Source organism: Trichoderma camerunense (genome assembly GCF_050948025.1).
Source record: "Trichoderma camerunense strain CBS 138272 chromosome Unknown V8C40scaffold_1, whole genome shotgun sequence".
NCBI classification, from domain to species: domain Eukaryota; kingdom Fungi; phylum Ascomycota; class Sordariomycetes; order Hypocreales; family Hypocreaceae; genus Trichoderma; species Trichoderma camerunense.
In genome coordinates, this window is record NW_028145369.1 from 2,984,976 (window position 1) to 2,997,292 (window position 12,317).

The 12,317-nt window shown below is 48.0% G+C and overlaps 5 protein-coding genes across 5 annotated transcripts; 2 read left to right on the top strand and 3 right to left on the bottom strand.

The window, feature by feature from the left end:
- Positions 1–425: 425 nt before the first annotated feature.
- Positions 426–1,616, bottom strand: V8C40DRAFT_260866 (uncharacterized protein; the record flags this gene model as incomplete). The annotated part of the gene is made up of 1 exon (XM_083219190.1): positions 426–1,616. One exon carries the CDS (start codon positions 1,614–1,616, stop codon positions 426–428), a length of 1,191 nt encoding a protein of 396 aa, XP_083079584.1.
- A 1,025-nt stretch (positions 1,617–2,641) lies between these two features.
- On the bottom strand, positions 2,642–5,735 carry V8C40DRAFT_231177 (uncharacterized protein). The gene is made up of 2 exons (XM_083212867.1): positions 4,253–5,735; positions 2,642–4,187 (listed from the first exon to the last, which is right to left on the bottom strand). Exons 1-2 carry the CDS (start codon positions 5,686–5,688, stop codon positions 2,765–2,767), a joined length of 2,859 nt encoding a protein of 952 aa, XP_083079585.1. The 5' UTR covers positions 5,689–5,735; the 3' UTR covers positions 2,642–2,764.
- A 374-nt stretch (positions 5,736–6,109) lies between these two features.
- V8C40DRAFT_260868 (uncharacterized protein) lies at positions 6,110–7,709 on the top strand (the record flags this gene model as incomplete). The annotated part of the gene is made up of 2 exons (XM_083219191.1): positions 6,110–6,793; positions 7,026–7,709. 2 exons carry the CDS (start codon positions 6,110–6,112, stop codon positions 7,707–7,709), a joined length of 1,368 nt encoding a protein of 455 aa, XP_083079586.1.
- A 287-nt stretch (positions 7,710–7,996) lies between these two features.
- On the bottom strand, positions 7,997–9,376 carry V8C40DRAFT_279537 (alpha/beta hydrolase). Its single transcript, XM_083221242.1, has 3 exons — positions 8,800–9,376; positions 8,428–8,748; positions 7,997–8,374 (listed from the first exon to the last, which is right to left on the bottom strand). The coding sequence occupies exons 1-3, from the start codon at positions 9,289–9,291 to the stop codon at positions 8,111–8,113; spliced, it is 1,077 nt and encodes a 358-aa protein (XP_083079587.1). The 5' UTR covers positions 9,292–9,376; the 3' UTR covers positions 7,997–8,110.
- A 785-nt stretch (positions 9,377–10,161) lies between these two features.
- Positions 10,162–11,801, top strand: V8C40DRAFT_279539 (questin oxidase family protein; the record flags this gene model as incomplete). The annotated part of the gene is made up of 5 exons (XM_083221243.1): positions 10,162–10,275; positions 10,442–10,745; positions 10,815–11,235; positions 11,303–11,611; positions 11,669–11,801. The coding sequence occupies 5 exons, from the start codon at positions 10,162–10,164 to the stop codon at positions 11,799–11,801; spliced, it is 1,281 nt and encodes a 426-aa protein (XP_083079588.1).
- Positions 11,802–12,317: the final 516 nt, after the last annotated feature.

Here is a 12,317-nt window from a genome sequence, read left to right on the forward strand (position 1 = left end):
TTGTAAAATGCTGACTAGAGTCACGCTACAAGATCTAGGCAGCACAGTATAACAACTGGGACTAAGTGTGGGGTTGAAATATTTAAGCTTGAAAGATCGCGAGATTCGCCCCCGCCGTTGAAATAGCTGCATGGGAACGGAACTGCCCGAAATAGTAACAGGTTGTTACGAATATCTCCGATTGGTTTATACGAAGTGTGTTGCTCCCTAACAATGAACCGACATTGGGTTCGTGAGATTGGGATATAGGTTTATTAAACTGCTATCATGACTGTTTTAAATGGCAAAAGCATCTCAGCTAGCATTAGCAAGGGAGGGTTCATTCATACATAAGAAGTAAGACAATTATATTATATAATTCAATTCGTACACCAATCTACTCTACAGGTTCTGTAGTTTTGTCTATCCTCCATGTGATACTCTTATTATAGCCCGACATACTTGACTCCAAAATAACCGCCGTCTGCATCAAAGAGAGTCTCCCACTCTTGATAGAAGTGAACTCCCGTGTTGATCTTCTCTTCCCTGCCGTAATTCACCAACTTTGTCCTCACTTCGTCTGGCTCCCAACTGCTATTGCTTCCAGTAGTGAAATTGTATTGAATCCCTGAATATCCAGGCTCTATACCAAAACGAACCAGCACATTCTGGCCCGTCGCCAAGATCTTTGCTCTGGAGGTACTGTTTGACGGAACCAGGCGAACTTCTTTATCAGCAGTGGAAAGATAGGATAGCGTGACGCCTGTATCAATGAGAAGATTCGACAGTCGGCATGTTCCGCCGTCGATGCTCACGCAGCCGGTGACGTTTCTCCAATCGCGAGGGTCTTTTGAGAAGCCCTGTTGCTTCTCCAGCTTCATCCAGGTATAGTCTTGTGTGTTTTCCTCTGTTAAACCGATGACCACGCCGTCCTTTCGTAAGCTGTATCCCGCTCTGTAGCTGTTTGAAGCAGAAACATTCACGCCGTTGATGCTTTTTATGTTCAACAGCGCGTTTTTGTCCGGTGTTCCTTGAGACTGTCCGTCTGCTTCACGACCAAAACCGATACCCCACCACTGTGTGCCGCGCGGGTTCAAATTATGATTGCTCGTATTCTCTTCAGGACAATCTCCTTTCCATTTGGTGTCGTACCCTGAGCACTGAAGCGTCTCGTTCACGGTGAGCACAGGAACCTCTGCCGAGACATTGACAAGTTCGCCGGATGAATCAGCAAATTCGAGTCTGAATGGGACCCACGCGCCGCGGTATAATCTTGTTGATGACGAGAGATACTGGTATCCAGGCTCATAACCCGCCAGTGTCGCATTGGTAATGTTCAAATCCAGAGCGTCCAACATTAGACCATTTGAACCAGTATCAAGAACCGGCGCTATTGGCACAGTGTTCGACACATTTGAGAAAGCCCAGTCCTGCGGCGCATGGAGGTAGATGGTTAAGCTTGGCGCGTAGTCAGGCCATGCATATGGAGGCGGGAAAGAGGTAATGGGAAGAGTCGTGGTGAGTTTGTAATCTGACAGATCAGGGCCGTCGCTTGGGGATTCGATAAATTCTTTGATCTTTTGAGCGTCGCTCAAGGCGACTAATCCCAGTATTGGGAGGAAGTAGGGGAGTTTCATGTCGTATACTGAGTACCAAATCCCCCACGTTATTCGTTCATAGATGTTGGTATGGAAACTCGAAGTTGAGGATTTGCGCAAATCGTGGTGATGTATAATCGAGATGAATTGGGGCGCGCGTCTCGGGTGACAAGCTGACGGGGCTCATTTTATATGAGATACGCCGGATTCTTCCATGGAAATAAGATTTCCACCGCCAGTCAGCCACTCGAAGTAAGGTGTAGATCACTGAGGCGATCCATAAGCTCATAAATGCCGTCGGAGGTTTAATCAGTAATACGTTTCCAGCAATTATATACACTAGTACACCGCTCATACCATTCGACTAGCTGATGAAGATCTCTCAGGCTTAATACCTGAAGCAATTGACAACCTCTCCAGTCTACAAGCAATTTATCGTCATCGAATTACTACATAGTCACTAAACTTTAATTGCAAAAGTATTGAAGTACGTGGCGAGGTAAATTTATGCTCGGGCTGTTATATCGTTCCAGAGAGCGACCTAACATAGAAAGATACCTTACCTTCCTGTCTAATGGAAGTTTGTGTACTGATACTCTATGGGTAGAGCATAGTCTCTCGTATTTCGGCGGTCTATATGATGACTTTGAGTTGGTTGGTACTGAGTTTGATCCGCCTCTTTCGTAACCGTGATCTTCTGGAGCCAAAGATAAGAGCAAGTAGTTATCCATTGATCTCTCCTATTCTACTACTTGACATTTATGCTTTCAGATACCAAGCAATTCATACCTTGAAGTTTATATACCGTGGTACGTAGTCTAACCAGCCATAGAAAAATTGAATCTACCACATTATCGCTGCGTGATGCTCTTAGAATGTTGTCAGGTCTTCTACGCTAAGTTGGTCCAATGCCTGCGTCTGGCTCCTGAATTTGACCTCTTTCATGAAGAGAATATGGAGCCACTACTGGACTGCAGATAATATCCTAGTGTATAACTTGGACTTTGTATAGATGAGGGATAAGCCACAGTATTTTAGTCTAATTTACAGAGTTTATTACAAGTACTAACAATAAAGATGTTGTTCCATTTTAATACGAGGTACCTAGATTATAAAAAGCTGTTTGAACCAGAAAATATGCACCCTTTGGGTCTATATAGTCATCAACTACGAAAAGATCTAAATCTTTACATAATGCTACATGCATCTTGCTCTACTGGATGACCGCGAAATTTACTTGCGCGCTGAAAAGGTCGTTCCATGTCCGAGTCAAGGTCTTCCCAGTAAATGTGTTGCATCCATCCCATTCTCTGTTCCTCCAGAATCTTAGCCATAACCTGCAGACACTCTTCGTTTGTCTCAGACAAGGCCGCCACTGCGAGAAAGACGCGCTTCTCAGGGCGCCCGCTATTCACAACGTAGATATCCTGGTACAAGGGGTTGTTGCGCCTTTTCAGCTCGTCTTCGAACATCATGAAACATGTCATAATGCGCGCTGTTACCCAAGAGTAGTTGAGACTCGAGTAGGGGAAACGACCGCAGACGTCTGAGTAGATGTCATACCGAAGGAACTCGAGCAGGTCCCGTCGCGACAGGTGATCAGCTCTTGTAGGTCGCGGCAGTGCTGGCATGAGGTTACTGTCGCCGTCGAAAATGAAGGTATCTGACCTATTCGCATCAGAAGGTCCGGGTGTACCCGTAGGCCAGATCTCTGAGTAGTTGGAACGGAGATTGTATAAAAAGGTGTGCTTTCCGAGGTCCTCAGTGGGGATCCGGTCTGGGTCCCATCCATTTTCGCGGTACAACAGAAGATTGGACTTGATACGGAAGAAACGGTTTGCGGCTGGGTTTAGCATGCTGTGCATCTTGTTCGATGTCCCTTTGAGCATGGCTCGTTGGCGCTGTGCGAGATGAGTGCCTGTCTTGTTAATCTGGCTGGTGAGGGCCTGTTGGAAATTTGAGGTAGGGGGTCGGCTGTCGGCGAAGAAGGCCTCTGAAAAGGTTTCCCCCAAGGCAGCAAAAAGTCCAATAGGCCTCTCGAGATATTTCTTCTGTACCAGCATGTTGTGTAAGTGAACTAGGAGCATTGGCTCGGGCACCTTGTCCCAGAGCACCAGACCGAAACGGTATACAATCTCCAGACTTTCGGCTAGCCCTGTACCGCAGAGGAAAGGCGAGTATTCCCAGAGGCCATTGGCGTTACTGTTGGAAAAGCGAGAGGGTGGCAGAGTTTTCAGTCCATACATGTACTTGGATTCGCCTAGCCAGTCCCGGAAATCCCACATCAGACATTCGAGTACACTGATCTGTGACTGGTGTCGGTTGGGGTCGCCGTGTAGCATGCTGTCACGCTCCAGAAGCTGTTTCAGCACGTGGGAACCCTGTGGGAAGCCCTTGCCGAATCTCTCGTTTTCACGATCCAGGAACAGGTCGACGTCTCGCCTCGGCCGGAACCCGCTCATCGGTGGCTCCAAAACATGTCCCCTAAAGCTGTTGAGGGACCAGCCCCGGGAGACCGTTAAAGAGTCGACTATACACTGCAGTTGGAATACCAAGCTTGGGTTGATGCGCTTCTTGATATCTGTGCCAGGCTTTTGCATAGCAAGAGAGCTGCTCTCCACCAGTCAGGAATCCAGTCACGCTGATCGAAAAATAAGGCAAAACTCAGGACTTACGTTACAATGCCGGCAAACTCATTAATGCCAAAGAGCCGTACGTGCTCGCTCCACTTGCCGTCGGCGGCCCAGTCGACCTTTTCGTACATATGGTGCTCCCCTTTCATGGTATTGCGTTGAACCACAATGCTGGAGTAGACATTGACCAGGTCGTAGAGCCAGTTGATGGTATAAGATCGACGCCAGCGGTGTCTCTGCTCCTTGGTTGCGCGCTGTAAGTCCAAGGTTGGGTTCCACTTGTCGATCTCCGCGAGCATACGCTTAGTCGGCTTACCGCTGCGAGTAGCCTGGAAGTCGGTCACGAAATCTACAAGATCCTGATATGCGTAGATAAGGAACTGTTCCTTAACATCCATTTTGACCTCTTCCATCATCTCCGTTGTCCCATCCGCACCAGAGATTCTGTGGAGTGACATTGTGAAGTTGCCCTGTGCCTTCTCTATGTTGCCACGCGTCATGGTTTGCATGACAGTCTCGTATGACTCGTGGCCGGGAAATTCTATCATGATGGCCGCCTCGGTTCGCTTAACCATGGCCGTGGCTATATGGGCAAGCGTACCGGCCACGGCGCTGTTGAGGCCCTCGTACGCAACCTCTCGCCACACGCCGCTCATGTACGACCGTAGGTCGAGAGTCTCCTCGAAGAGAGAATAAACCGCCAGGAGGTAGTCAGTAACAAGGCCGTCCGCGGCTTCGATAATACGGTAGCTTTCAAGTGGGACCTGATCCAACGTCTGAGGTGCGGGCTTGGCCGTCTGTTTGCCCTTCTTGGCTCGCTTTCCACCCTTCTTCTTCTTGCCTCTGCCCGGCCGAGCTTGACGGCGTTGTTGTCCAGGAGCAGCCGACTTCGGTTCCTCATCAGACTCCTCATCGCCACTAGAGTCTACTGCAGCTGTGTCAGGCTCGCCCTGCGCAGAGAGTCCAAGACTTAGTGCCGCAAATTTGTTGGAGAAGTTGGCATTTTCGACCTCAGCGTCAAGCTCGGCGTCGAGTTCGGCTTCTTTGCTACCACGCTGTTGCTCCTGCAGCCAAGCAGGCCCGCCAAAGATGTCAAATATATCGTTTAGGGCATCAATGAAATATTTGTGAGTCACATTGCTCTGTTCCATCTCTGGGTCGGGCTTCGGGCTCAAGGCAGCGAGCTGCTGAAATGCCTGGTACATGGCCGTCCTCGCGCTTGTTACCGACTGCAGCTTGCGATAGATGGCACCTGGGACGCGGACTGCATGCTTGGAAATCATCTTGGCCATGGATAAAAGCTCTTTCACGGTAACCTGGCCCGTCACATTTTGGTGGTTCTGAGGCTCGATGGTGCCTGATTCTGCGACTGCTGACGACTGGAGGATTGTGTTGGAAGCATGGATTATCCAGAACAAGAGCCGCTGCGTATCCTGCTTGTACTCGCGGTACCTGTTTTGAGGCACAAAGGATGCCATTGTCTGTTCTATTTCGCTATTTGCTACCGTTCCAGACTGCCAGCCTTGCTCCAGGTGTAAAGTAAACATAAGGTTGGATCTGAAACTACGACAAGCCGTGCGAATACTCTTTTTGCACGGATCATTATAACACCGACGCCTTCGGTCACCCATAGTTACACAATTCGTGCCTACCGACTTACAAGTAAACAAATTCACTCGGAAGAAAACTTTAAAATAATTCATTAAAAGCTTAGATAATATTTCAGCCAATGTTTCTTCCTTGCAAACAACAGCGCGAATCGCGGAGTCGAAACAACATTTATTCATCATATCTTCATCTTTCTCGATAGTGATTTGTCCGCCAAGTCTGCCGATCCAGTATCATGCATGAGATTTTCCAAGTTATCAGAGTTCCAGAGACAGAACCTTCAATCACAATATGTCATCCTCTCCGCCTCTCCCCATCGTGAATGAAAATGGCGTGAATTGGTCTCTGATACCGAGTGAGCTCCGGGAGATGATCCTGAAGGCAATTGTACGCTGCAAAAACCCTGGCTGGGGGTCGCATGCTGCTGTCTCCAAAGAATGGCAGTCTGTCATAGAAGTGGAAAATTTTCGTCGCTTGAAACTGCGATACGAATGTGTCTTTCAACTGGAACACATGGTCGCCCCCGAAAGACAAAAGCTTGTTCGTCACATCTGGCTCAACATAGGACTTTTCGATTATAACTGTGGGAATTGCCACATCCGCGAGAACCGGTTTAACAGGGAGAGCAACAACATAAAGATTGAAACCGCTCTTGGAAGGCTTTTTTCTGTTATATGTCACTGGCCTTGGCAACCAGAAAAGGGATTGAAGTTGGAGCTTAATGCATATTCCGACAGCGATTCTCAGCATTTTTTCCAGCATTACTATATCGGAGCTGAGCATGAAGAGAATCCAGAAGAAGTGAGGCCGAATCGCGGGCTTGGCGGGCAGCTCCCAGCACATGATCCAACACATGGATGGATTGATGGTCAGCGAGTCTTTGTTCCTCCTACAGAATCTATATGGCGACTCTTCAGCGCGATGTTTTTAACCGGGTTTCGAGAAGCCCCTCGAGTCGCAGCAGTCACAAGCTTGGTAATACGCCGCCAGCTTCGCCGTTGCTTTTCTCCATTCACGCTTCAAGTATTATTGGACAAGCTGCCTTGCTTACTCGAAATTTCTTACGAGTCATGGCGGACATGGAATGAAGATTGGAAGGAGATATTCTTCCCAAGTGTGTGCAACCCCTACTCACTTTCCCTATTAATAGCGCTACCATCAGCCGGAACTCTCAGCTTGCATCTTCTCTAACATCATCACAGCCTAGAAATCGATCTTCAGCCGATGGATCCCCAGATCGGTCAAAAGAATAGTGATATTCGAAGATACCAATGATGATATTACCACGGCAATGAACTTTTATGCCGATCCTCTTTGGGATAGTTCTGCCCTCGATTCCCAAATCGGCAAGGTTTTTGTTGATAGAAGCCTCCAGCTTGAACAACTTGCTGCCTCATTCATGACCGATGCCAGACATTTCTTCCACCACTGTCAGAAGTCCTGGGTTTGGCCTCGACTGCAGTCTCTAACTCTGACAACGTCGCTCTTATGCTCTACATCCTCCCGAGAAGGAGCTGCTGCCCTTTTACGCGCTGCAGCGAAATCTGCGCTGAATATGCCGAAATTGCATACAATGGCGTTATGGTATGGTGCGAGAAGAGAGGCTTGCGCATTTATATACAAGATCAAGGCCAGAACAGCTTCTATCACGGCGCGAAGTACATGGTACATGGACTTGAATCACTATCCCGGAGTCATTACGGCATGGAACAACGTTAGCTTCAAGGCTCTTCATAGAGACCTTCATGTATCCCAAGACGTGATTCAGGAAGTAATCGAGTCTCATGGCGATGCCATTCACTACTTGCGGCTACCCTGCACAGTGATTGACCCCGTATCGTTGTGGCAGATACGAAGGGAGGCAGCGCGAGGCCGCATCAATGCAAATTGAAGAATTGAGTAGATGCAATTGATAGCATTCACATCAGTACTATTTAATAAATAGCCAAGGTCCAGGATTTCATCTCTAGATATGCCCAAACATACTGTGAAGATGCAACGAATGAATGAACAGCTCTCCATATTAGACCAGGCACCATTAATAAAAATTGAGAGATTTTTAGGGTACACGTAGTGAGAATGAACAACGAGAGGTGTTAAGCTGACCGCCTGGTAAAATATTTATGGAGACTACAAAACAACCAACTTCAATCCGACTTCTGGTGTATATATAAGACAGGGCGCCCGATGGGTGTACGAAGACTGGAATGACTGAAGTTGCAAAAGTAGCCCTGTGTATTTCTCCAGAGATAGGGATGTCCTTGGATTTTGTACCGGTTGGCCCTGACATATTCATGAGCTGCCCCCAAATGCATCACGCAAGGCTCGTATCGACTCCCTGTTATACGTCTTGCCGCTCTCCAAGATGGCATCGAGATGTGCAAAGTTATGTGGCGCGCCTTTAAGTCGAATAATTTCCGCCTTTGACCCAGCGTCGTGCATTTTTCGACCATATGCCTCGCCCTCGTCCCGCAAAACATCCATCTCTGCAGTCCAGATCAGAGCCGGAGCCAAGTTCTTAAAGTTCGGTGCCTTAATCGGCGATAATTTCCAGTTCTGCCTTTGATGTTAGCTGTGAAACATATGACATGTTGACCCTATGTACGAACCAAGGGCAGGACGTCAAGCTCAGCTCGTCTGGGATTTCCGACGAAGCATTTATGGAAAAACATCATACCCTCCGCAGGGAGAGGAGGAGCGTGGTACATTTCTCGGTAAGACTCATATTCGCAGTCTGGCCGAAGCTCTCCAGTTGGTGTGAAGACGTGGATATCACATACTGGTGCTCCTAGCAGTTGAAAGGCGAGTGGTATGCCTTGATCGCGGCACATGTGGGCTATGACTGTGGAGAGATGACCACCCGCTGAGACTCCTCCGACAGCAATTTTATCCAGATTCACATTAAGCTGTAGAGCTTTAACGTCTCGGACCTAACTTATTATGAGCTGATACACATATAGTAGTCGATGGACAGGACTTACCCAATTCAAAGCGGCCCAGCAGTCATCGATAGGAATTGGGAACTTATACTCGGGCGCCAATCGATAGTCAACATCAAATGCGACACATCCGAGCTCTAAGACAACCCTTTTACAGAAGTCAAAGTCTGTAGCCAGGCCACCAAATGTCCATCCGCCCCCGTGAAAATTAACATAAGCCGGTCTTTTCACCGAGGATGTAACATCCCCAGGCTGGAAGATGCGGATAGTTATTTCGCCGCCGTTCACAGGGCACTTTTCTTCGGTAATGATAAGGTTGCCGTCATCTACAAGTTCGTGGCCGTAGTCAATCGCATACTTGGAAGGGTCTTTCCGGACATCTTCAATAGGCACTTGGTGAGTAACGAGACGGCCTGCGTTGTATTTGCTGTGGTACTCAACAAACGTAGGGTCAAACCGATGTCGAAGCTCTTCCGGAATACAATTGGTAAGAGGCTTTTCGATAATAACTGGAGGTTTGGAAGAAGTGGCCATCTTGAGTGCGCGATAAGGGAGACTTGACTCTGGGCAACGACGATGAAGCTCACAGACAATAGCAGTATGGAGGTTCGGACTGTATTCTTTATATATGAGAGTCAATTAGTTGCTAATCCACGTGATATGGTATTGAGTTATTTCGTATCAAGTTGTCTTTTGAAGATCCGGCCGGCCGAAGTGCCTTGTGATAGGAATACCTCAAGGTCATGTTACGCAGTGGGTTGACCAAGAGGCCTTGGCTGGCTCTCATCTTTTTCCAAGCATGGTATAAAGGTGGGACAGAAGTTCTTGTCATCAACTCGACAGGTATTATCAATCTGCTGACCAGTTGACTAAGATGGCTTAGCTATTCGGGAAGTAACATAACATGTGTCTTGAGCTTAGTTAACCCTTAGGTAAGAGAGACATGAGTGCTTGGCTGGAGTAAGTAGAAGATTTTGGATAGGTTGTCTAGCCATACTCTGTCTCTGTCTTTTTAATCCACTTTTACTCCAATCTACGCCTGCTACTGACATGGTCCGCTCTAGTCCGCTCTGGTCTGCTTGCTTCAGTCCGCTCCCGCCTCGGCCCACTTCCACTGTTACCCATTACACTTTCGCTCTTGCTCAAGTTGAGTAAGTCTTGGTGAGACTCTCAGACCCTGAGATTATTATCGGCTGTACGGACTGGTCTCGGTTGTGCGGATCAGTCTCGGCCATGCGGATATATGGACTCGTCGACTCTGTGTCTCTTGTGTTGATCTGCCGATGTATGTATGTTCACAATGGCGTATATATACCCGTAGACTCTCCAAATGAACTATACCAGATTACTCTAATCTCACAGCTTTACTACTCATATTAGACAAAAAGCTACGTGGACAACAACATGGCTACAGCATATAGAATACAGATTGACCCCAGTCGGATCGGTCTCCTAGGTTACAAGCACACTGAAGCTGCAGCAGCCAAGCTGTCTGAACTGCTTCAAAAAGATCTTGACGTAAGTAACCTATGTGATAAATACATGGCACTGTATTAACGCGATATATAGCGGCATCATGTTTTCTTCCTGGCCAGGGGTTATCACAACCATGTAGGATCCATTTTGGCCAACACATTGCACACCATAAAGCTGTAACTCTAATATGTGATTAACAAATGGGCAGATGTCGCACCACCTATGTACACTCTATGGCGCAGGAGCGACTCCCGAAGAGCTCCAGGCTGCGTTCGACCGTGATGCTGAAATTCAGATTGACCAGTTTCAGTTAAACAATGGCGTTCTAGAGGACCTTCGCCAAGATTGGGCAGCCAATGCTCCCAAGTATCTCGGAGATGCCAAGTACTATACAGATTTCCTACGATATTTCCAAGAGGAAGTAGAGGCAAAAGGATGGAAGAATGTATTGGTGGAATATCTCTTCAGGGGCGAGGAGAGCACTCACGATATGTACCGTCGCAGCTGGGGCAGTAAGTCCATCCATTACAGCGTTGAAACAGATTCTTCAGAATAAGACGGGAAAGCTGACGAGATCATAGGCTTTGCCCATTCTTTTATCCAGCTCATGTACGGCATCGAGTGGGATCAGCCTGCCATCGTCGCTCAAGGTCTGGCCCAGTCCGCTATACACGACGCCTACGTTGGCGACTTCTTGGAGAAAATCGAGAAGGCTGCAGCGGCAAACCCGCCTTCACGTCGCCTCAATACTGCTGAGCTCTACGAACAAGTACACTCCGACCCGGAGTTCGTCAACAGCGTGCGCAATGGAAACCCAAACAAGATTTTGGACAGCATCGAGGTCCTGTGCCCTGATGAGGGTGTGAACTATCTCGCCCAGGTCAAGGCTGGCCCCAATAACCTGGCAGAGGGCATAGCGGAGAACATCCATACGGCTGCTTACATGGTGTCGGCGTGTATTTTCCACCCTCCTGACTACCCGAGGTTTGACTTCTTCCTCATGTAAGTGCCCCCCGTCTGTCGTGTGGCTGTTTGTAAGAGGTACTAGTCTGATACTGACTGTGAAAAGTCATCATCTTACAATTGGCCCATTCTTGCTTTTGATTCAAGACGCTGCATGGATCCCTGACTCGGTCAAACTGCGAACCCTGGAGTGGAAGGCTCGTTTTGACATTCTGCACTACGTTGTACGATGGGCACCGCCCTTGCGACTTGACAATATCAGCAGCTACATACCGAAAGACACTACGCTTGAAGATAACTTGGAGGAGCTACTTCCCCGGTTCTTCAACATGCCCGACGATGGCCATGTCGTTAAGACTGCGAGGGCTCTGGTCCTTGCGCGGCATGTTTCTCAAGAATACCTCGACCGACCATGGTAACGCATCAAAGATGACAAGACTTGGTTGAACGCGCAATATCTCCTCTTGGATAGCACCTGGGAGCACCCGGACTATCCTTGGGTGCGCACTGCTGGATGGGATGAGGCATGGAAGGACAGTGGCCTTCCTGAAATGATCCTTACAGAACATCACAAGGCTGAGGCGCTGTTCAAAGCTTCTGCATAGTGTTTCACAGCGATATGGAAAAGGTTTTGGAGCCTGGCATCTGCAAGGGGCTATGCATTGCGGTCCGATGATGAGGGGTGGCATGGGCAGCGGCTGTATACTAATGAGCCATCAGTGCCCAATACGAACGCATCCCACTATACTTCATCCACCTATATACCACTCAATGAACTATTTGCATAATATTTCTAAACTGAGTAACAATAGAGATGAAAATGCTCTTTAGACTATGGCCACATCTCGAATTTTAAGAACATTTGGTACTCCTGATCTATCCGTGGGCCCCCAATAGGCTCGGATGCCCTGGGAAACAGGTGCGCCTCCGAAAGACCTACTAGGTATTTAGTTTTGTACTATGTGCTGGAGGTTTTGTCTTTGAAATAACCTGGCTCAGTGGGTTTTTAAGAGAAGGTTTGGACCATTCAGGAACCGGTTGAACGACCGCTAACGAAGGTGGATCACACGACACCGGTGATGATATAAGAAACAGTAAGTTACTTCGTTGAAGCAAGGCAC